Source organism: Anabrus simplex, chromosome 1 (assembly GCF_040414725.1).
Source record: "Anabrus simplex isolate iqAnaSimp1 chromosome 1, ASM4041472v1, whole genome shotgun sequence".
Lineage (NCBI taxonomy): Eukaryota > Metazoa > Arthropoda > Insecta > Orthoptera > Tettigoniidae > Anabrus > Anabrus simplex.
Window position 1 is genome coordinate 1,170,292,439 of NC_090265.1, and position 22,035 is coordinate 1,170,314,473.

The 22,035-nt window shown below is 38.7% G+C and overlaps 1 protein-coding gene across 9 annotated transcripts in view; it reads right to left on the minus strand.

Annotated features, from left to right (window-relative positions):
• LOC136858154 (transmembrane protein 39A-B) overlaps window positions 1-22,035 on the minus strand; it is a 406,589-nt gene that overhangs the window by 247,097 nt on the left and 137,457 nt on the right. For all 9 annotated transcript variants that reach the window (XM_067137490.2, XM_067137492.2, XM_067137484.2 and 6 more), the window contains exon 9: window positions 12,070-12,156. In XM_067137490.2, the coding sequence (XP_066993591.2) occupies window positions 12,070-12,156 (87 nt within the window). The remainder of the gene's footprint in view (window positions 1-12,069; window positions 12,157-22,035) is intronic.

Here is a 22,035-nt window from a genome sequence, read left to right on the forward strand (position 1 = left end):
GCAATGCATATATTTACATTACAATGAGTCAATAGTGACAGTTTCGACCCTACTTGGTTGCATACTACCAGCCAAGCTGCACACACTGTCGCGCAAGGTTCCATTTGTTTCCGCTATGGACTGAGAATTCCATCTACTCAATCCACCGCATGCAGACCTTACTTGTAATTCTATAAGATTTTCAAGGATTTGTATATCCAGTCCGCATATATCTATTACTCAACCTTGCAAACTACATTATCATTACTTGGACTTAATGGAAGTTATCTTAAATACCCTCTGCGCCAGCATCGTAAAATAAGATGTCGCTCAGCTGATGCAAAGTTCAATCGAGCTACAACTCATACAACTTACTAGAAACATCTGGATATTGTACCTAGACCGTTTAAGGAAATCATATACTTTTATCATAATGCAATGGATTTGTGTCATATAATATTTTAATGTTCATGTAATATTTCAAGCACCATCGTAAAATAAATTAAAAGTACAATTGAACTACAATACACAGAACTTACCGGCAACATTAGTACATTTGTACTCAAGACATTTTAATGAAAATGTATACTTTTAATGTAATGAATTTGTGTCACGAAGTATTTAAATATTTATGTAACATTTCAAGTACGACAGTGTTCAGCTCTATGTAACCACTTATCACAACGATTGTTATTGCCATGTACATATAGTTCATATTACTAGTTGCATACTTAGGCTGATGATGACCCCAAGTAGGGTCGAAACCAAATCCCTATTGACTCATTGTAAAGTAAATATATAAGTACAAGTATGAAGGATGAGTTCTCCACCTAATCAATACTTTATTTTACATAGTGTCAATATTATTTACATAAAAACAATACCGATTTCGACCCGTAAATAGGTCATCTTCAGCTGCTAGAGAACCTACTTAATAGCGACTGTACAGAATAAATACTACTAAAATTAAAATTAAACAAGAATGCCATTAAATAAACATGATACCACTATTCTAAAATTACTTAATGTTAAGATATATACATATGGTACAGTTTTGGGGTTAAGGGGGTTATTTTCAAATATTACATTTATTGAGGCTGGAATCGGATACAGTTCTTAGAGTTAATCAAGAATCACTGATATTCAGATGTCAAGTTACCTGTGTTAAATGCCACTATTATGTCCAACGGTTTATGAGATCTTTGAAGTGCATTGTTGTGCCAAAAATATTACGGGGGTGTCGTGTTCCTTAGAATAAGAGGTTCAGCAACCAGTTCAACGGACACATAGCTTATACTCAGTCTGTATCACTGCTGAAAAATATGTTAGCGAGTGCCACTATTCTAAAAAATACTTAATATTAAGATATATACATATGGTACAGTTATGGGGTTGAAGGGTTTTACACTGGCCCCACGATTACCACATATTACAAAAGTTCTGTTTGCTGAGGTTGAAATTGGATACAATTCTTAGGGTTTATGGAGAATCATTGACATACTGGTGTCAGGCTCAGATATCCAATGTTAAATGCCAGTACCATGTCCAACGGTTATTCAAGGTGCATTGTTGGGCCACAAATATGCGGGGACGTCGTGTTCATTAGAATAAGAGGCTTAATAACCTGTTTACAGATACATAGCTCTTACTCAGTCTATATCAGTGATAAAAAACAGGCTAGTTTATATTAGACTTCCTTATTGAGGTTTACGTTGCTGTGCGTGACATATTGAAATATGTAAATATATGCAATGCAAATAATATAAAGTACTAAATAAGTGGAATAAACAATTTCTGTGAAATTATATGTAATCTCAGTTCAATACGGAACCAAAAAATGAAATTTATAACCTTTGACTGTTTACTGTTATCATTCCAATGTATGTTACTAAGATGCCATGCAAAACGATTGCGAGACATTATGGATGATATATAATTATACCTCAACATAGGGTTTATATGTGGCTTTATTAATGATATTCTCAATGAAGTTCTTATTATAATGATTGTGGGAAGCTATATGTTGGATGGTAGGTTAGAGGAGGTGGTGGTATACAATTTCTTATCACTAGATTGCGTGCCAAAAGCCTGGATTAAATTCCAAACCTCTCCGCAGTGCTCATATGGAATGAAGGTATATGACGCTGCTGATGGTGATTTGTCCATCGGATAGGGGCGTTAAAGCCTTCAGCAGACCTCCTTGCTGCTATTTGACAGGAGAAGGTTATGTACTGGCACTGGTTTTCACCCTCCCCCTTTCTCTTATGTATCACATCATTTATTTCATCGTCCGGCTCCATGGTTAAATGGTTAGCGTGCTGGCCTTTGGTCACAGGGGTCCCGGGTTCGATTCCCAGCAGGGTCAGGAATTGTAACCATAATTGGTTAATTTCGCTGGCACGGGGACTGGGTGTATGTGTCGTCTTCATCATTTCATCCTCATCCCAACACGCAGGTCGCCTACGGCGTCAAATCAAAAGACCTGCATCTGGTGAGCCGAACTTGTCCTCAGACACTCCCAGCACTAAAAGCCATACGCCATTTCATTTTATTTATTTCATCTCATTAACCCGTAGAGTGGGGCTCGCTTCAGGTGACGCGGCCGGAGCGAGCCCGCTGGTGGGCGCGCATCATGTGAAGCACGGAAAGTTTTTATTTTTTATCTCCGTTACGAAACAAATGGTAGGTTTGAAACTTTCTCTGTATGTTCCGAGAGGTGCTGCCACCTGACAGAATTTTTTCACCTTCGTGTATTTAAGCAGTTCTCGTCTAGGAATCCCCTTATTATCTGCTACATAGCTGCGTAGCGCAAGAGCAACCTATGTGGTGCTTGGCGAGAAGCTCAGTCAGTGTGCCGCGAAGAGTGTATATAGTATTTTGTGCCTCGGTGTGAATGTTTTCAGCTCTCACAAGTTGTTCTGTTGGTATATAAATTTATCTTGTGATTTATTGTTTTAATTCTACATGTAGCGTTTCCTATTTGTAGTCAACATGTCCAAAAGAATTGTAGATCTTCCGAGTGATGATATACGGGATATTCTTGAGTTCAGTGAGGAAGATAGTTGCAGTGATTCTAGTTTAGATAGTAATGGTGAAACTATCCCGCTATTAGATGCTCCAAGCACGAGTGCTTCCGTCGGAGTAGGCCTGTTGCCTAGATGCCGTGGACAGGTGTCGAGTTCGAGCTCCGATGAGAGTAGCGAGACAGAAAGTGAGAGCGATTTGCCTCCTACTCCGCCTAGTGACTGGGATGTAAGGGGATGTAGGAGAGCCCGATTTCCAGCTACATACCAAAGTGGAATTCAGGGCGAACTTTTAAATAAAAATGAACCGGACGAAATATTTGAGCATTTCATTGACGAACTGTGCGAACTTATTACAGAGCTAACTAATCTGTACGCTCAGCAGTCAATACAAGCTAGTATAGGAACAGCTAAAATGAAAAGGAGAAGCAGGGATAGGGATTGGGTTCCTACTAACAAGGAAGAAATAAAACTTTTATTTGGGATCTTTCTTCTTCAGGGTATAATTCAAAAGCCGAAGCTATCTCATTATTTTTCACGTAATAGATTGTTTGCTACGCCTGTGTTTTACGAGACCATGTCCGAGAAACGTTTTTTCCTTCTACTGAAATTTTTACATTTCTCAGATAATGAGGCTTACGATCGGCAAGTATCTCCAAAACTCTACAAAGTGAAGCCAGTTCTAGACATTCTTGTATCAAAATTTAAAATTTCCTATTTACCAGATAATCGTCTATCAATTGACGAAAGTTTACTCCTTTGGAAAGGTCGCTTGGGGTGGAAAATGTACATTCCGAAGAAGAAAGCTTGTTTCGGGATGAAATCTTTTAAATTATGTGAGGCTAAAACGGGATATGTGTGGAATATCCTGTGGTATACAGGCAAGGAAACTGAGCTAGTAAATGAGGTTTGTGGGGTAAATATTTCTCAGTATACCAAGCCCTCGAAAGTAGTGTTTGCTCTAGCCGAACCTCTTCTAAATAAGGGATATCTCATAGCTCTAGACAATTATTAAAGTAGTCCGGAACTCTTCGATCAGCTCAATGAGTTTCAGGCAGACGCTGTCGGCACTGTAAAATCTAACAGAAAAAACTTCCGAAGGACGTCATGGGAAAAAAGTTGTAAAAAGGGGAGGTGGCTTTTGCCTATAAAAACAAACTCATGGCCTTGAAGTGGAAAGACAAGAGAGACATCTGCATGCTGAGTAGTATTCATGATGCGGAAATGCGCACCGTTCTAAACAAGAAAGGAGAAACCAAAGAGAAGCCGGTCGTATGTATTGAGTACAATAACTCAATGGGAGGGGTGGACTTATCGGATCAATGTATCGTGCCATACAGTATGGCGAGAAAAAGAATGAAGAAATATTACTACAAGATTTTTAGACACCTACTGGATATAACAGTGTTCAATGCTTTTGTGATATACAAGAAACATGGCGGTAAATTCACTCAGCTGGAGTTTCATATTCAAATTGTGCAGAAACTATTTCAGAAGTATGCGAACGCTACCCCTAACACAGCCTTGCCAATTCGATCAGTGAGACCAGCACCCGTTGACTTGTCAACTCGATTCTCGGGAAGACATTTTCCAGATTTCAATCCAGCCTCGAAATCAAGACTGCACGCAAATAAGAGATGCGTTGTTTGCGTGGCGAAAGGCCAGCGGCGGGACATTCAGTATTGTTGTGTAGTATGCAATGTCGCTTTGTGCCCCTCTCCTTGCTTCAGGCTATACCATACAGTTGAAGTATGAGCATTGCAAATATGCCAGCGAGTCTCAGGTTCCATACTCGGGGAATCTGAGAAGATCGTAGTCTACACTCGGTGACCGCTGTGTGCCGACAACTATCAGTGACCATCCAGAAATAGTTCTTTTCAATTTTTTCTCCTGTCATTTGTTATAGCTATTGAGTGTAAATAATTAGTGTAAATAGTGTTGAACAGTGTAGTGTAATTTTGTGTAATGTGGTGAAAAAATTGTGATGAATGAACTCATGGATTACTCGCTGCCTTCTTCAATGGCAACTTATAGGCCTATGTGGTGAGTACATTTTTCTATTTTATTTCAGGAAAATGTGATATTTGAGTGAATGTGTCTGTATTATTTGGAGTATATGATACATTTTTATTTGTGTGTTACGCATTTCAACGTTGAATTAATATAAGCAACACAAATAATACTCCAAATCGGAGTAAATATGAAATGGCACATATGCAATTTTTGCACTGACAATGGATCAATTGAAAAATCGTTTTAATTGTAAATAATAACACAATTTACACCACAACGTATAATTTTATCATAATATAATATTTAAGCAGCTGTAGGTTGGCAAAAACTATTTCTTTTTTAAAGAAAAAATTTACTGAAAATGATTCCCCACTATGCAGGAATTCCTCGTTTATGACCTCCCCACTTAATGGGTTAACGCCTCTCATGAGGTTGACGCCAGGAAGGGCATCCGGTCATAAAAACCTGCCAAGACAGAATCATCTCACCTCATACCCGACCCTTTAGAAAAACGGGACAAGGATTGGATTAATAATTCAGCATTATTAATTAAGTTGGTAGTCAGTCTTTGTTTCGGTGTTCAGGAATTAGTTAACTGTTATAGGTGAAACGTTTCATATGCTTTTACTTTAAATTTAAAGTTTATGTCATATGATCGTAAACCAGTGCAAAACTGATGTTTAGTACACTTGCACACTTAGGGGAATTAACTACACAACCTCGACTTTCCTTCACACTTCATTCAATCTTATCATTAAAAAAAAAAAAAAAAAAAGAGATGACATGTACATAATTAGGCCTGCAACTATTGCTATCACTTTATATCCTGAGCTGTGATCACTGCTTACTGTATATGCACAACCTCAATTTTCATTCACTATTAGCCCAATCTTGTTACCATGCATTACATTCTTACCTGGGTTGGACAAAGGCTGTTCAAACTAGTGTTGTTGCTCCCAACTTAACCCACTCCTTGAACTTAATCTCAATTAAATCTCAACTTAAATGAGATTAAATTGTTTCACTTTTAGGTTACCGTAAGTTTTCTTTCTTAAGGTAGTTTATAAATTCATTTATTCACAATTAATTTCAGCACATTGAAGAACATAACAGTTATAAATTTGATAATTACTCATATCAGCAATGCTGTTTGACGTTTTATTCTACATAAGTAAGACAACTCCCCAGGATGGGTTGATGGGTCTCTGGCAAGCATAAAGTAAGATGCTCTCATCTCTGCTACTTCAGGTATCGTAAAAAAATTTTCTACAATTCCAAACATGCGGGATGGGTACTAAAGCGCCACCCAATAGACAACAAGCAACAAGACAACAATAAGAAAGCAAACTGATTTTAAGTAGTTGAGTTTTATATGACTTTGAACAAGACAGGAGGTAATAAGATGAGAATAAGTAAGACAACTGTAAATCACTCTGATTTACCGTATTTACCCGAATAATCCCCGCCGTCAAATAACGCCCGCACCCTCATTTTAGAAAGGTTCATTTTGAAAAACAAAAATGAAATGAACTAAAATTTCTTATATCGAAAGAGTAACGTAGGCATAAACAAACATTTCATATCACACTGCGTAGGCATAAACAAACATTTCATATTACTCTGCGACATCCACGTGGTCTTCACGCAAATATGAACATGTAAATTTACGTATATAGCTGCTTTGCCTGAGATTATACAAGTACATTATCACTGCTATGAAATATATTATCTATGAAAATGAGCAAGTAGGCCTACTCACGTGACAGGTATTTCATTAATCTGAACTTGCAATAGGCTCGATTCCCTGTAGATGGGAAGATTCGTTGTCTCTTGCATCACTGGAATCCTCTCCTACATTACTTACAAGTTCGTCACACTCCACGTCTAAAACACTTCTTACATGAGGTCTCTTTTTACTGGACAGTAACACGACCGGTGGTGGATAATTTTTTTGTGTAATGTAAACACTTGAAATAGACACACCAGCGAAATCTGATGTTAGTTTTGCGATACAGTAAAACCTTGTTAATTCGAAGTCTTTGTAATACGGAAATCGGACTTCCAATTACGTAATTTCGAATTAACAGCCACCTTGTAATTCAGAAATGCTAACCCTCGCCAGTTTTCGCGGATTCTGCTTTTCCGCGTACTTCCTGCTATGTGATATTGTGGCATTTCTTAAAACGCTGAATACGAAAGAATTACAATTTCACTCTATTTTCAACTATGAAACACACTATAGACACACCGAAGTGAGTGAAAGTGCAGAAAGCTGCCCCTGCACATTCCGGAAGACGCGTACTACCGTGACGCGGACAAATTTTGAATTTAAATTGCTCTGTAAAATACGGTACTATTTAAAAACATGTAAAGTCAGTTTAGAATTAAAAGTCTGAATGTTTTCCGTTTAAATATGAAATATAGGGACAGTTTTCTTCCATCTACGGTTGCACAAAGCATAATTGTACACTCAGCATCGAAAACTAGGTGAACCAGGAGCGTGTTGACAACCTTGACGCAAATAAAACCCACACCCCAATTTCATGCCTCAAAATTTTTAAAAATATATGCGAGGATTATTCGCGGAAATACGGTAAATCATCACACCTTGACACTAACTCAAGTCAAACTGGTTGTTCACTCTATCAAGTACAAGTTAACAGAATCACGTTAATTCCAGTTATGCACTAGATACAGTTTCCCAATACTGCACCTCATGTACTGTCTGCCTTAACGGCCACTAGCATTCTTCATTGGTCGTACCCTCGAACAGTTCTAGTTCAATGTCACCTGCCGATCCTCGTCAAACTCTCATGCTGCACACCAGACACCACGTGATATCCACTCAATGACACTACAGGACAGAACGAGACTCAATTCCATGAGACTGAACATTCACTCAACTGAGCTTAACAACATATTATTATTATTATTATTATTATTATTATTATTATTATTACTGAATATCGAAAGCAGTTTGGAACCCTATTTTACATGGTATACTAGGGTTATAGTTAAAATACACATTCAGTTTTACAATGAAAATTAATTCATGTATCTAATCGATGGAAAATGAAGTGGATGAAGTTAATAAAATATCTGTAACAGCATGGCTTCTTAAACAAATGATACAGAGGTTTTGATAATGCAATGTTGCAATAATTCAAATGAGAGTTTAAGTTATGCCGCCTTCTTTCAAATGCAGCACATTCAAACAGCAGGTAGTCCACTGTTTGTGAGGATCCGCAAACACACACGTAGCCATCAAGACGATTGATTCCAAATCGATAAAAATAATAATCAAATTTGCCATGACCAGTCAAAAATTTAGTAATTTCAAAGCTTGGCACCAACACGTTACTTTGCAGGCGGTTGAAAACCTCAGGGAAGAATATTTCTCTGGTGACTTGGCCTCTAGTGGAGGAAGTCCAAATGTTGTTCCATTGATGGATTTCGTGCTTCTTTATAATTTTTTTAGCATAGCTAGGTGACGTTTTGTCAGAAGAAATTTCCAAATTAGATGTAGCCGCTGCTTTTGCCAGAAGATCAGCTTTCTCGTTTCCAGATATTCCACAATGACCGTGAATCCAGTCAAAACAGATATGTGGACTTTGTTGAGCTGAGGTTCTAATACCTACAGCTATTGGATTCAGATTATATTTATTATTTATCGCATTCAACGCAACTTGCGAATCACTTAATAACCGAGATTTCTTATTGTTAGATTTGCACCATTCGATCGTCCACAGTTCAGCCTGGAAAATAGAGCATGTGGAAGAGAGTTTGTACTGGGATGAAAACACCTCAGAATACTTTTCTTGAACAACGAAGGTGCATCCAACTTTGTCCTGTTCATCTGTGCTTGGTATGAGAGATCCATCTGCGTAAATAAAGCAGTCATGGGTAATTGAACAATTTTCATAAATGAAGTTTTTTAAGAGACTTGGGTGATCAGACAGTAGAAAATGACAAGCTTGCTCTAGAGTGGTATTCAAAATGGGCATTGGTGAAATTTTGTTTTTCTTCAAAAAAAGTGAGTTCAGCTTTTGCTATCGCTGTCAGAATTAGTGGCTCAATGCCTGCAATAAGAAGAGCTGCGTCAGTAGAGGTGGTGCGGTGAGCACAGGAAATACAAAGAGCAAATCCTCTCTGAATTTGCATCAATTTATGCTGAACCCATTTCTTCTCAAGTGTCATTCGAAAAGAGGAAACCCAATACAATATCAGAGGTACAAACGCTGTATCATAAATAATTCTAAGTACCTCAGTATTTAGTCCCCAAGAAGGTCTGCAGGCAATAGCTAGACTTTGCATAAACTTACTGCCTTTCTGTTGTAGATTGTTGAAATGGGCCTTGAAGATTAACTTCTTGTCAAGCACAACTCCCAGATAAAGAATATGATTTTCCATAGTGATATTTCATCCATTCATTTTAATTTTAGGCTTTCTTAGTTTCCTTCTCCTTGTAACAAGCATGGCCTTCATTTTCTGGGGATGAAATTGTAATTTATTATCATAACCCCAAGTAAATAAAACGTCAACACAAATTTGCTCTTACTCTCAGATCCCACACATTATCTGCTTTAATTAAAAGAAGGGCGTTATCAGCGTAGGCTACAACTTTACAACCAACAGGACGATGTAAAGTTAGAAAGTCATTGTATAAAATGTTCCAGAAACCAGAACTACAACTAGATCCTTGTGGGCAACCCCTATTCAGGATCTTTGAAGAGACTGCCGATCTGACTTGAAGTTTAACTTTCCAATTTTGGAAATAAGATTTTATTAATTTATATAAATTTTTGGGACAGAGCTTCTTTTTCAACTGAGTCAGAACTTTTGGCCACCAGGCATTATCAAATGCATGGAGATATCCAGTGATATTAGGATAGCTACTTCATGCATGGAGAAAACAGTCTCAGCCCATTCTACTACACTAAGAACAGCATCTTCTGTCGATTTTTGTGGAGTAAATCCGTACTGGCAATGACTTAAATGATTGTTGCTATATAAGCGGTACATGACCCGATCGATTATTAACTTCTCAAAAATCTTCCGCAGAACTGGAAGAAGGCAAATAGGCCTAAAAGATTTAGCAGTAAACATTCTTGAAATAATGCCTTTACGGATTATTTTAACAATTGCAATTTTCCAAGATGTAGGGAAGAGGTTGAACACCAAGCACTTATTAAAAAGGGTGACAAACAGGGAAGGAAAAAACAAGTGGATATTTTTGATAATGTTTGCTGATAATCCATCCCAACCTGGTGCTTTCTTGTCATTTTGTGAGAGTATTATTCGTTCACGTTCTTGGCAGGTGAAAAGCACATCATCTGCAGTAATTAGGAGGGAGAGTGCAAAATAATCTAATAGCCTTTTGTGTTTCTGTATCGTCACCTTCTTCGGAGAAGAAAGGAACATCAGCAGTGTCGGAGAAAGATTTTGTAAAACCGGTGTCTTGATTCAATTGAACAAATAGTATTATTCAAGTTTTCAGGTTTTCTTGTTAATTTGTAAACAACACCCCAAGGATTACATTTCGTAGGCAGTGAGCAAAATTCTTTCCATTCTTCTGATTTCCTTCTTATTATCAAATTCTTGCACTCTTCCTTAACTACCAGATATATTTCTTCGTATCACTGACGGAGAAGAGGGCAACGACTTCGTTTGTAACCACTGTGACAAGCAAGAACACGCTTACGCATGGCTGTTAGCTCTTCATTCCACCAGAAATTTTGATTATGGCATGAGTTAGTTCGTCTGTAGCTTTTTCTAGGTTTTCCGCGGTATTGCAGAATTCTATTTCTTTAGATATTCTAAGTAAACTTCTTTTAGCACCCTGTTGAAAGTGAGCCCATTTAATGTTTTTGGTCTTGTATTTTCTGGTTAAATAATGAGAGGCGTTCACTACAGGTGAACTGGTCGTAGACTTCATACTTATTATAATTAGAGAATGGTCGGAGAAAGTTGGCAGTTTGCTTACTTTCCTGTCGCATATAAAAGGAAGGAGTGAGGAGTTACACACACTAATGTCTAAAAAGCTCTGAGAATTTCTGCACATATATGTAGGTATATAACCTGTATTTAACAAAATTAAGTTGCCGGCACAGCAGAAATCATGGAATAGTTTGCCTCGTGTGTCATCGAAAAGGCTGCCCCAGGACCCGTGTTTCGCATTAATATCTCCTGTTATAAGTAATGGCTTCCCTTTTAGTTCGTCGTGTATTAGTTGGAGAGCATTTATATCCCCAGAAATATCGCGTTTAGAGTCAAAGTAAACATTACATATGTAAAGCTCTCGTTGGCCAATGGTTGTACATACAACCACTCTATCAGCTGAGCAGAACTGTGACAACAACAAGACATTCTCCACAGCAGTACTCCAAGGCAGAACATGCAGAGTACTCAAAAGCAGTACCCTACAAAGCACTCCCCTGCATTCATGAGTCAACTCTACAACAGCACTCGCTATGGCTGGCTACCTGTCTGCCTTATATACGAGCTGGGCTTAGAGCCTAGATATATCTTGAAAGAGGGAGGTCTCTAGAATGCTCCAGAGGCTGGATACATCCAGAACACCCTCAGTGCTAAACCTTCTGGACTGATCCACGACCTCATAGTAATGTCACCTTGCGCTTCTCACTTCGTCCTAAGTGGTTGCCTGTGCAGACAAGGGGTGGATCCAGTAACTCACTGACGTCGCTTGAGCCCAGGGCCAGAGTAACTTGTTCATCCCACCTTGGAATCAGCATGGTGGAAAGTACACGGCAGACATCATGCAAGGTGTATTTTGCCACGAGTATTTTCACAATTTGCCTTTTATTAGTACATACAAGATGTGCATGAATTAGAAGGATAAAATGGTGTGACAGTATAATATCAGAACCAGACACTCTTCTTTTCTCCAGGTGAGCTGCCACAACTAACTTCTGCATGCTAATTCAAAAATTAAATAGCCTGTAGGAACAATTATGGTACTGAATATTTGTATAGACTTCTCAGTTTGTGAAAATTTTTTCTGAAAAAGAGTTTAGTTAGGTATAGGGATACTTACATATGAGTAGGAATGTGTGATGATCTTCCTTCAATTCTAGCCCATCTCCCTAAATGGAGAGCGGCTCGATGAAGAGTGTTACAATACCTGGAAGGAACACACAGTAGAGGTTACAAAATTATTCTGTGAGAGAAAAGTGAATTGAAAGTATTAGTTATAATTTTCCACTCAGGCTAATTAACTCCTTTTTGGAACATCCACTTTGGATACATTCTAAATATGAATGTAAAAATAAAGATCTAAACTACATCTAAAAATAATTGGCTGGCCTAATGTGTAAAGAAAAACTACGGTAATAGATAAAGAAGAGGCAGTTTGATATTACTAAACTGTTTTATTACAGCCGATATTCAATCCCCTCCTGGGAAAAAGGCCTTTCCCATTTGAGCCCAGATTTCTCTTCCAGCATCTTTTAGTCCAGTCTTGCACTTGATCTCAGTGTTTCCCAGATGGTCTTTATGGGAATTCCTATCAAGCTTCTTTCCGTTCTTTTCTGGCAAACACTAAATTTATTTTGCTGCCTGTTCATTAGGGACTACATCTGAGCATCATACGTAAGAACAGGCAGTACGCACATACTGAAAATGTACCTTTTGATATTCATGAGGAAAATAATTTTTTGAGGATAAAACTTGATCAGTACTGAAGCCAAGCATTTCCTATTCTCTTCTGCTCTTTGTTTTCCCTGTTAAGGAATAAAACTATCTGATCTAGATATACATAATCTTTACACATCTTTATACAATTACCATGGATCTCAATTTCTTCCTCAAAGCTGTTGGTCATAAGCAGAGATGAATAAAGATAAGAAACTTAAGAATAGTTTAAACCAAGTACTTACCTATTTCTTCTTCTTCTGTGTCGCATATGGGTCACTTAGGACCGCATGGAATCAACTGGCTCTTACTTTTAAACCAGTATTCCTTCATATGTACTGAATGGGTGTGTTTCCGTTGCAGGGACCATATATGTCCTTTCTCTGTCTGTTTGTACCAATTTGATCTAGTGGTTTTATTCTTTAAGAATGTGTAAATTCTGAGTCAGTCCGAGTCCATTCTTTCTAAGTGCCCCATGAATTGCATTCTTTGCATGTGCATTGTGTCTAATTTTGGAGATTCTTCTACATATTTCCACATTTAGTTTTGGAAAATGTACTCCATCTTTGAATCTCGGACCTGGGATTTTTCTCATCATTTTACGTTCTTTCACGTCTAATTGTCCTTTTAGAGTTTTGGGTTGGAGATCAAGAATTTCTGATGCGCAGAGAGCTTCAGGTTTGATTACTGTAGTATAGTGTTGGATTTTGTAGTTCCAGGAGAAACTTTTTTGTTGTAATTTTTTTTTTTTTGAACTGAAATGCAGTTTCCATTTTCTGGAGTTGCGATTCAACAGATTTCCTTCCATTACCATTTTCAGTAACCCATTCACCTAAATATTTAAATTCTTTCACTCAAGAGATGTGGTTGGAGCCAATTTGGAGTTCAAATGGGGCAGTTTTGATGTCTATCAAAATTATGTTTTTCAAATGAAATTTGTAGCCCAAATCTCGCTGCTTGTTCTCGTTCTTCAAGTTGGTTTTGTGCATCGGGGATGACTTGGGGAAATAGTGCCATGTCGTCTGCAAATGTTAAACAGTCCAATTCTATGCCTCTATGTTTTGGCCCGATTCAGTGTATTTTTAAGTGATAATCCATCTCCTTGTCATACTCCGGTATCTACTGGAAATTCTCTTCTCAATTCTCCCATAAATTTTTCTTCAGATTTGGTCGCTATTAGTTTCTTTAATGATACTTGTCTTTTGATCTAGTCCAAAGTCTGTATTTCAAAAATAATTCTCAGTCTATGCAGCCATATGCTTTTCTGAAGTCGAAAATTGACGACATAGCTTTTGTTTGATGTACTGCGGAAATATTTCATCAAGTTGTTTAGGTTAATAAATTGTTTTGCGCATGATCGGCTTTTTCTGAATCTACCTTGGTATTCACCAATTTCTGAATCCAGCTGAGGTTCTGCACAACAGGGGGGCTAGGGACAGAACTTTGCAAGTTATGGAGACTAATGAAATTCCATGGTAGTTGTTCGGAGGTGATCTTGTTTCCTTTTTGTGCAGTGGACGTATGATTGCCGTCTTCCAGGGATTCTTTCGGTTTGCCAGATTTCTTCTATAATTACTATGAGTTTTGTTATTAGATCTGCTAGGCTGAGTGGCTCAGACGGTTAAGGCGCTGGCCTTCTAACCCCAACTTGGCAGGTTCGATCCTGGCTCAGTCCGGTGGTATTTGAAGGTGCTCAAATACGACAGCCTCGTGTTGGTAGATTTACTGGCACGTGAAATAACTCCTGCAGGACTAAATTCTGGCACCTCGGCGTCTCGGAAGACCATAAAAGTAGTTAGGACGTAAATCAAATAACATTATTATTATTATTATTATTATTAGTTATTGGATTTTCTCTTGCATTTTTTTCCATAATTCTGCAATTATTTGGTCTTTGTTATTTTTCAGTAATTGAACTATCTCCTTTATTTCCTGTATGTTCTGTAGTTTGGGGGTCTGGGTTTTGTTGTTTGTAGTGGAACTCTAAATTTTTTCATGGGACTTTCAACAATTAAGCTATTTAGAAAGTATTTTGCAAGAATTTTGCAGTTTTCAGTGTTGCTATGGGGAAGTTCCCCATGTTTATTTTTGAATTGAAGCGATGGGGTAGTACTTAGTTAATTTCTGTTTAAATTTTCATGAGTAGTTTAGAGAATTGTGTTTCTTGAAGTCATCTTTTATTTCTTGAAATATTGATGCAAGTGTAATAGACTGATATAACTTGAAAACAACATTCATTAACCCATGGGTAAATAATGCAAGTATCGAGCTTGAAATTATTATTATTATTAATTTACGATTATGATTATTATTATTATGACTTGTGAGGTATGGCTATGAAGTGTTTACATCCACTTATTAGTATTAGTATAATTTTTATTTATGATCGCATTGTTTTGAGAAGTTATGTCATGAAACATTTGCTATATTTATACGAGTTTAGTCAATGTAAGAACCTGTAACTTATAGTATATAATTTATTATTACCTGTATATATGTTGTGTAATCCACTACAGTATTGTGTAACAGATTGAGGTCATCGGCCCCTGACAGACAAGCAGGAGAGGGATCGGTCAGATTGTGGGCAGAACAGACCAATCTCGCCCATCGACCATCTTGAGGATAGGCAACAAGAACTTTTCAGCTATACTCGATAGCCAAGCAAGTCACTCGTTTGTAAAAGGGACTGTTGCCAGATTACTACCGCTCATGAAGTCTCACCATCTCGGAAGGCTAGTGGGAGCAGCGAACGGCGAAATCTATTCCATCCAAGGATAGACTTACCTAACCGCTAAATGCATGGACCTGCCTGTTGTAATTTACGTTGCAGTGATTCAGAACCTAATACCTGACATCATATTAGGTCATGACTTTCTGTTGGAATACAAGGTGATCCTAGACTATGCAGCTGATGAAGTCTTATTGGTAAAAGAGACGTGTGAGGGTCGCCTGACACGATGGAAATCTCCAGACTCGGAAGGATGCGGAAGTCGACGTAGACCTGGGAGAAATCCAGTTAATGCATCTTCAACCAAATGAAGAAGAGGAGCTGAGACGTGCCTTAAAGGACTTTCCGGAAGTCACCACCAATAGAATAGGAAGGACTACCACTGTAACGCACAACAGTGAATGCAGCACTTCCTCACCCATCAAGCAGAGTCCTTACCCAATCAACCCGTATAAGCGCAACTACATCATTCAGCAGATTCAAGAGATAGAAGGGCAAGGTCCCATCGAACGCTCTACATCCTCTTGGGATTCACCTATGGTCCTACCGAAAAAGAAGAGTGGGGAGTATCAACTGTGTGTGGACTTCCGCAGGTTGAACGAGAAGACCATTATTAACGCCTACCCCATGCCTGACTTGACTCGCTGAAACAAGTAAGCGAGTCTAGGATTTTCAGCACGCTGGATCTCAACTCCAGATACTAGCAAGTGGAGGTCAAATGGTTCAACTCGGTCTCTGGCTCAAAATCTAAATTGATGCGATGGGCTCTGTAAATCGCAGAATTTGATTTCAATGTGTGTCACGTTCCAGGACCGATGAACATAGGAGAAGGCAGTTTATCTAGGCACCCGGCGATGGAACCTGAAGCTGGAGCACCACTATCGAGAGGGAGTTCCCACGAAAACACCAGAGTGAACCTAAGTAACCTGTCCTTATGACCATCAAGGGAACTTGATCTGAGATTGAATACGTTTTTTCAGTCTCCCGAAAAATTTAACCATTTGGAGATGGCCGGTTTCGTGTAAGTTATTTTCAGAAAGTACATACTTCACTATATTTTTCAACATGGTTGCCAAGTTTGTTCAAACACTTATCATAACTCGTAACCAATTTAAAAATATTCTTTTCATAGAAACTTGCCGCCTGCTCCGATAACCAAGAGTTCACTGCCGTTTTCACGTCGTCATCATTTGCCACTGAGGTGATGTTGGAGGTGGAGAAACAGATGGTAATCGCTCAACGTAAGATCAGAACTGTAGGGTGGGTGGTCTAAAACTTCCCAGCCAAAACTATCCAATAAATCACGGGTCTGACCTGCAGTGTGAGGTCTTGCATTGTCATGGAGAAGGACAATTCCCTTTGTCAGCATGCCGCGTCTTTTGTTTTGAATCGCTCTGCGTAGTTTTCTCAGGGTTTGGCAGTATGCTTCTGCATTGATACTGGCTCCTCGCTGCATGAAGTCGACCAACACCATGCCTATCCCAAAACACCGATGCCATGATTTTGCGCTGGGATAGAGTACGTTTGGCCTTCACCTTTACAGGGAGTGTGTGTGTCTCCAATCCATGCTCTGTTGCTTTGATTTGGGCGTGATATGCGAAACCCATGTTTCGTCTCCAATTACGATCTGACTCAAGAAGCAGTCACCTTCTTCGTCATAACAAGTCAAGAACTACATCGCACACTCAAATCTTTGGTTTTTGTGGTTCTCTGTTAGGAGTTTCGGGACCCAACGGGAGCACAGTTTACTGAACTTTAGGTGTTCAGAAACAATGTTGTAAAGCACTGATCTCGACACGTCAGGAAATTCGTTTAAGATAGCTGTTATTGTGAAATGCCCATTCTCACGAATCTTCGCTTCAACTGAAGGAACCAAATTGTCTGTCATCAAAGAAGGGCGATCGGAGCGGTCCTCATCATGGACGTTGTCACGGCCATCTTTGAATTGTCATACCCACTTACGCACTTTGCTTTCACTCATAACAGTATCAACGTACACTTCGCAAATCTGTCAATGAATTTCTGCAGCAGACAGGCTCCTTGCTGACAAAAACTGTATCACTGACCGAACCTCACACACGGTGGGCGAGTTGATAGTCTTAAATATTTTGAAAGCACAGAACAGAACCGTACAGGTTAGCTACAGAGCTGAAACTGAGCACAGTTGCTCCCGAGGCATGCCGGTACACAACACACGTTATCGTTGAGATATGCGCGCGAACTACTAGTGTCTACAACAAAACGGACCTTACTTAAAAAACACACTTCGTATTTTACCAGCATGTATAACTTATGGATTCATCATCAAAACATTTTTGCCTTTCTTACAAACGCCTAATATTGTTCCAACGTCTATTCCGTAGTTGGGTTCACCTTGAATTAACACTAAATTGCCTCCTTTTGATTTGGTCAAAATAACCCTTTTCACACCAGACAATTTGATCTGCCATTTTTCTGTAGGCTTGAAAATAGAAATACATTCTGTCTTCCCGCCAAAGTCGGGAACATTGTCATCTTTTCCTAGATGAAATAATTTGCCATACTGAGAAAGAACATTATGAAATTCCTCAGGTTGTATTAAAGTTTCTATTTTCTTTGTTTGTTTTTCAATGAACCCGAAAACTCTATCGGATGGTAAAAATGAATGGCCTGTCACAGGGAAAATGAACTCAATTTCCTTAATGCTTTTAGGTGCCTTTGTGACAAACCAAAAGGAGAGCATTGATATAATATAATTTTTGTTCTGCCCCCAACATCCATCAGCAAAACACCTTATAAAAGAAACACTGGACATATCAGTAGTATTTAGCTTATGATAAAGTGCTGATGCTATTTCATTGCCTTTTTCTGGCCCTTTCAGGTGTCACTTCATCAACCTTAGTGTCCACTTTTCCCAATATAAATATAATAGCTACACAGTTCTATGACAAAAACCACAACTTTCCTTACAACAGAACTACAACACCTACAATAGTCACCATGAATCATATGTTCTTTCCTGCACAATTGCTGCGATTGCTCTGCCCCCTAGCGTTAGAGGAGATGGCCGGTATTGCAAGTCATAACCATACGCGGACGGCCGTGTTTGCAACCAACTCCAATTTTTTATGAAGTAAGTAAGCTGGATGGAGGCTGAGCTTTCATCTAATAGTTTGCTACCTTGTGTAAAAGTGGACAGAGAACACATTCAGCACAAAAAGTGGATTTCATTTTTTTTGGGGGAGATGGCCGGTTTTGCAAATAGGCGACTTAATTGTGCCACGGCTGTTGTCCGAGTTTTATGAGCTCATCACACTCACCTGTCCACTATGGGTGATTTTGTGTTTTTGTTTGTGGTGCTATGTGCTCTGCTGCTTTAATCTTTCTTAGAACAGGCTGTCGCCAAATTTGTAGCTTTAATTTTTTGTGTTTCTTTTATAAATTCTTCATTATCGTTTATGTTTTGTACATCATATTTATCATATGGTGCTTTTAGAGTGAATTATCTCTTTTTTGGGATGATATTTAATTAAAATTTTGTAGGGCGATGGTTGGAATCCAGGTCTAATCCCATAAGTAGTTTGAGTTTCATGATTTCTACTGTATTTACACAGGAGATAATCATATGGTCCAATTGGTATTCACCTAACAACAGGTTAGGTGAGAATGCTATTCCAGTTGGTCTACTTATGTCCTGATCATTTACCTACCCAACATCTTTTTTTAATTCTTTGCCAATTTGTTATTAACCCTTTGGCCTACCATTACTTATGAAAAGAAATATTCACTTACATACCATTCATTTTTCAGTCACTTTAACATAAATTTTACTAATCACATACAGGAAACTTGAAGACACACATTATAATATTTTTAAAATTTTATCATATTTTTATAGTTTGGAGAAATAAGTTTTTGTATGGTACACCAAGAAACAGGTATCTACACAGAGGGCAATCATACATTTGACGCATTGAAAAGAGGTTTCCTTCTGTAGACCCTGAGCGTAACACACCTTGCATCATTTGGATGGCACCATTTTCTTCCCTGTAGGGGCAATTTTGGATGGGAAATGCCCAGAGTGTTGACGCTGAAGTCTCAATGGGGTGGTACCAGTGTGGGGACGGCCTCTGCTGGGGTACTGTGGTATTTGAGCACCTTCTAAGTACTGTTCTACAACCCTGCGGAATGCTGTGAAGTGTTTAATCTTCATTGTTGGGTTGAGAATTCGCCAAATGAGAAAGGAATTCAATAGTGTCATACCAAGGAGGTAGGAGTACATCTTTTTATAGCCTTTCACATACTTCCTCATGAGTGGGAAAGATGCCAGTCACTGATCATGAGAGTTGACTCCACCCATTCTACTATTATAATTGTCCGCCAGGTTGGGTTTCACCTACTTCTCCTCTCGTTTTGATTGGACTGTAACAAAATCTGGTCTATCGTGCTGAGTTGACAAAAAGTGTACGGAATTTTCTGTCAATCCATTTTACGGCTAGGATTTTGTTCGCTGAAGCAAAAGTAAGTTCACCCTTCTTCAGCTGTGTTTCCATAAACTTAGGAGACATATGTTTCCTGTTTGCCTTAACCGTGCCAATAGCATATGTGTTATGTTCCAGGAGAATCTTTTACAAAGGCGGTGAACTGTACCAGTTATCCAGACACCCAGAAGATCCTTACACATGTCAATAACAATCCTCTCACTAACTAATAAATCATTGTAGGTAGATCCTCCCTCATAATCCTTTCCACTATATATTTTGAAATTCCAGCAATAGCTATTCTCTGAAGAGCAAACTTTGTACACCTTGATACTGAATCCCGCTCTCTTGGATGGATTATATTGAACGAAAGATAGTCTACCTCTGAATTTCATCATCGATTCATCAATGCAAATATTTTCTCCTTGAGTATACACAAACTTGAATCTGTCCAAAAGTAAATCTATAACAGGTCTAACCTTTCTTAGTTTGTCATGCTTTGATTCGGAGTAGTCCGTACTAAAATGCCAGAATTGTTTATAGAAACAAAGCACTTGAATGGCATGGTTTCACTAAATATGGGAGTTTTTATTACTCTATGTTTCGACTAGTTATCTTGCATTGCAGGCTTTTTTGTCTGCGACATAAGAATACACAGAGCAAAGTGAGCTTTTAGCTCATCTATAGTAATAGGAAACCAATGTTTTTGTTTGTAAGAATTACTGGTTTCAAGGGAAGCAGATAAATTAGCAAGAAATGTAGAGGCATAGGCATTGGTTTCCTTTGTAACCTGATCCCAGAACTGTGGGGTTAGAAATACATTCGCTAGTCCATTTCTTTTGGTTTATTCCCAACCATCTCTTCACTATGGAGTGAATTTCAGAAACTGATTTGCATGTTACAGAAACAGGCTTATTGCCAACAAGATCCCAATTCCCAATATTATTACTAAGATCTCACCCGCTCTTGCTGCATTCTGGTTTTGTCCCGTAGTTTCGACTGGCACTATCACCTCAGAACTAAAATCGGAATCACTTACAATCACTCTCAGTTGAAGGAGTATTTTCACTCTCCAGAGAATCATTTCCACTTTCAACATCACTATTTTCAAGCCAGTTACGAATAGCCTCATTCATGCCACGCTTTTATGCTGTCATGATTGTTTACAACTAGTGGCAAACTGAGATGCTTTTTATTTTTTGTATTTCAGCTCAGAGTTACTATTTACACAGAGAAAATAGCTTCAGGTATCACCTGACATCTACTGGGTAGGCTGAAAAACAAACAGAATAAATCTCTCTGACCAGCTAACCGCGATTATGAAATTATAAATGTTCTGTGCACCAGGACGGAAGTGTCTGTCAAAGTATGTTACTACCTTACGATGGCAGGACGGAAGGTGATATAGAAGTTGATTTCCAAAGGGAATCTGAAATATTTGTTCCGAATGAGTAAATTTATAATACCAATATAAATGGTCCTTTATTGGACATTATAAATTTTCCAGCTAACTCATTCTTGGTTGCCAGCGTTTCGCCCCCGTGTGCTAGGCTGGGCTCATCAGTTGGTACCTAGCACACCTACCAAGACGCTGGCTAGTGCATACCGTGGAGGCCACTGCGTAGGCTAATTGTAGCCACCGGCAGTGCCAATGCACTATGAGAGACTTTGTCCCATTACCAAAAATTGATGCCTGCTTGGCCATCAGCTGAAATATTTGTTCCGAATGAGTAAATTTATAATACCAATATAAATGGTCCTTTATTGGACATTATAAATTTTCCAGCTAACTCATTCTTGGTTGCCAGCGTTTCGCCCCCGTGTGCTAGGCTGGGCTCATCAGTTGGTACCTAGCACACCTACCAAGACGCTGGCTAGTGCATACCGTGGAGGCCACTGCGTAGGTTAATTGTAGCCACCGGCAGTGCCAATGCACTATGAGAGACTTTGTCCCATTACCAAAAATTGATGCCTGCTTGGCCATCAGCTGAAATATTTGTTCCGAATGAGTAAATTTATAATACCAATATAAATGGTCCTTTATTGGACATTATAAATTTTCCAGCTAACTCATTCTTGGTTGCCAGCGTTTCGCCCCCGTGTGCTAGGCTGGGCTCATCAGTTGGTACCTAGCACACCTACCAAGACGCTGGCTAGTGCATACCGTGGAGGCCACTGCGTA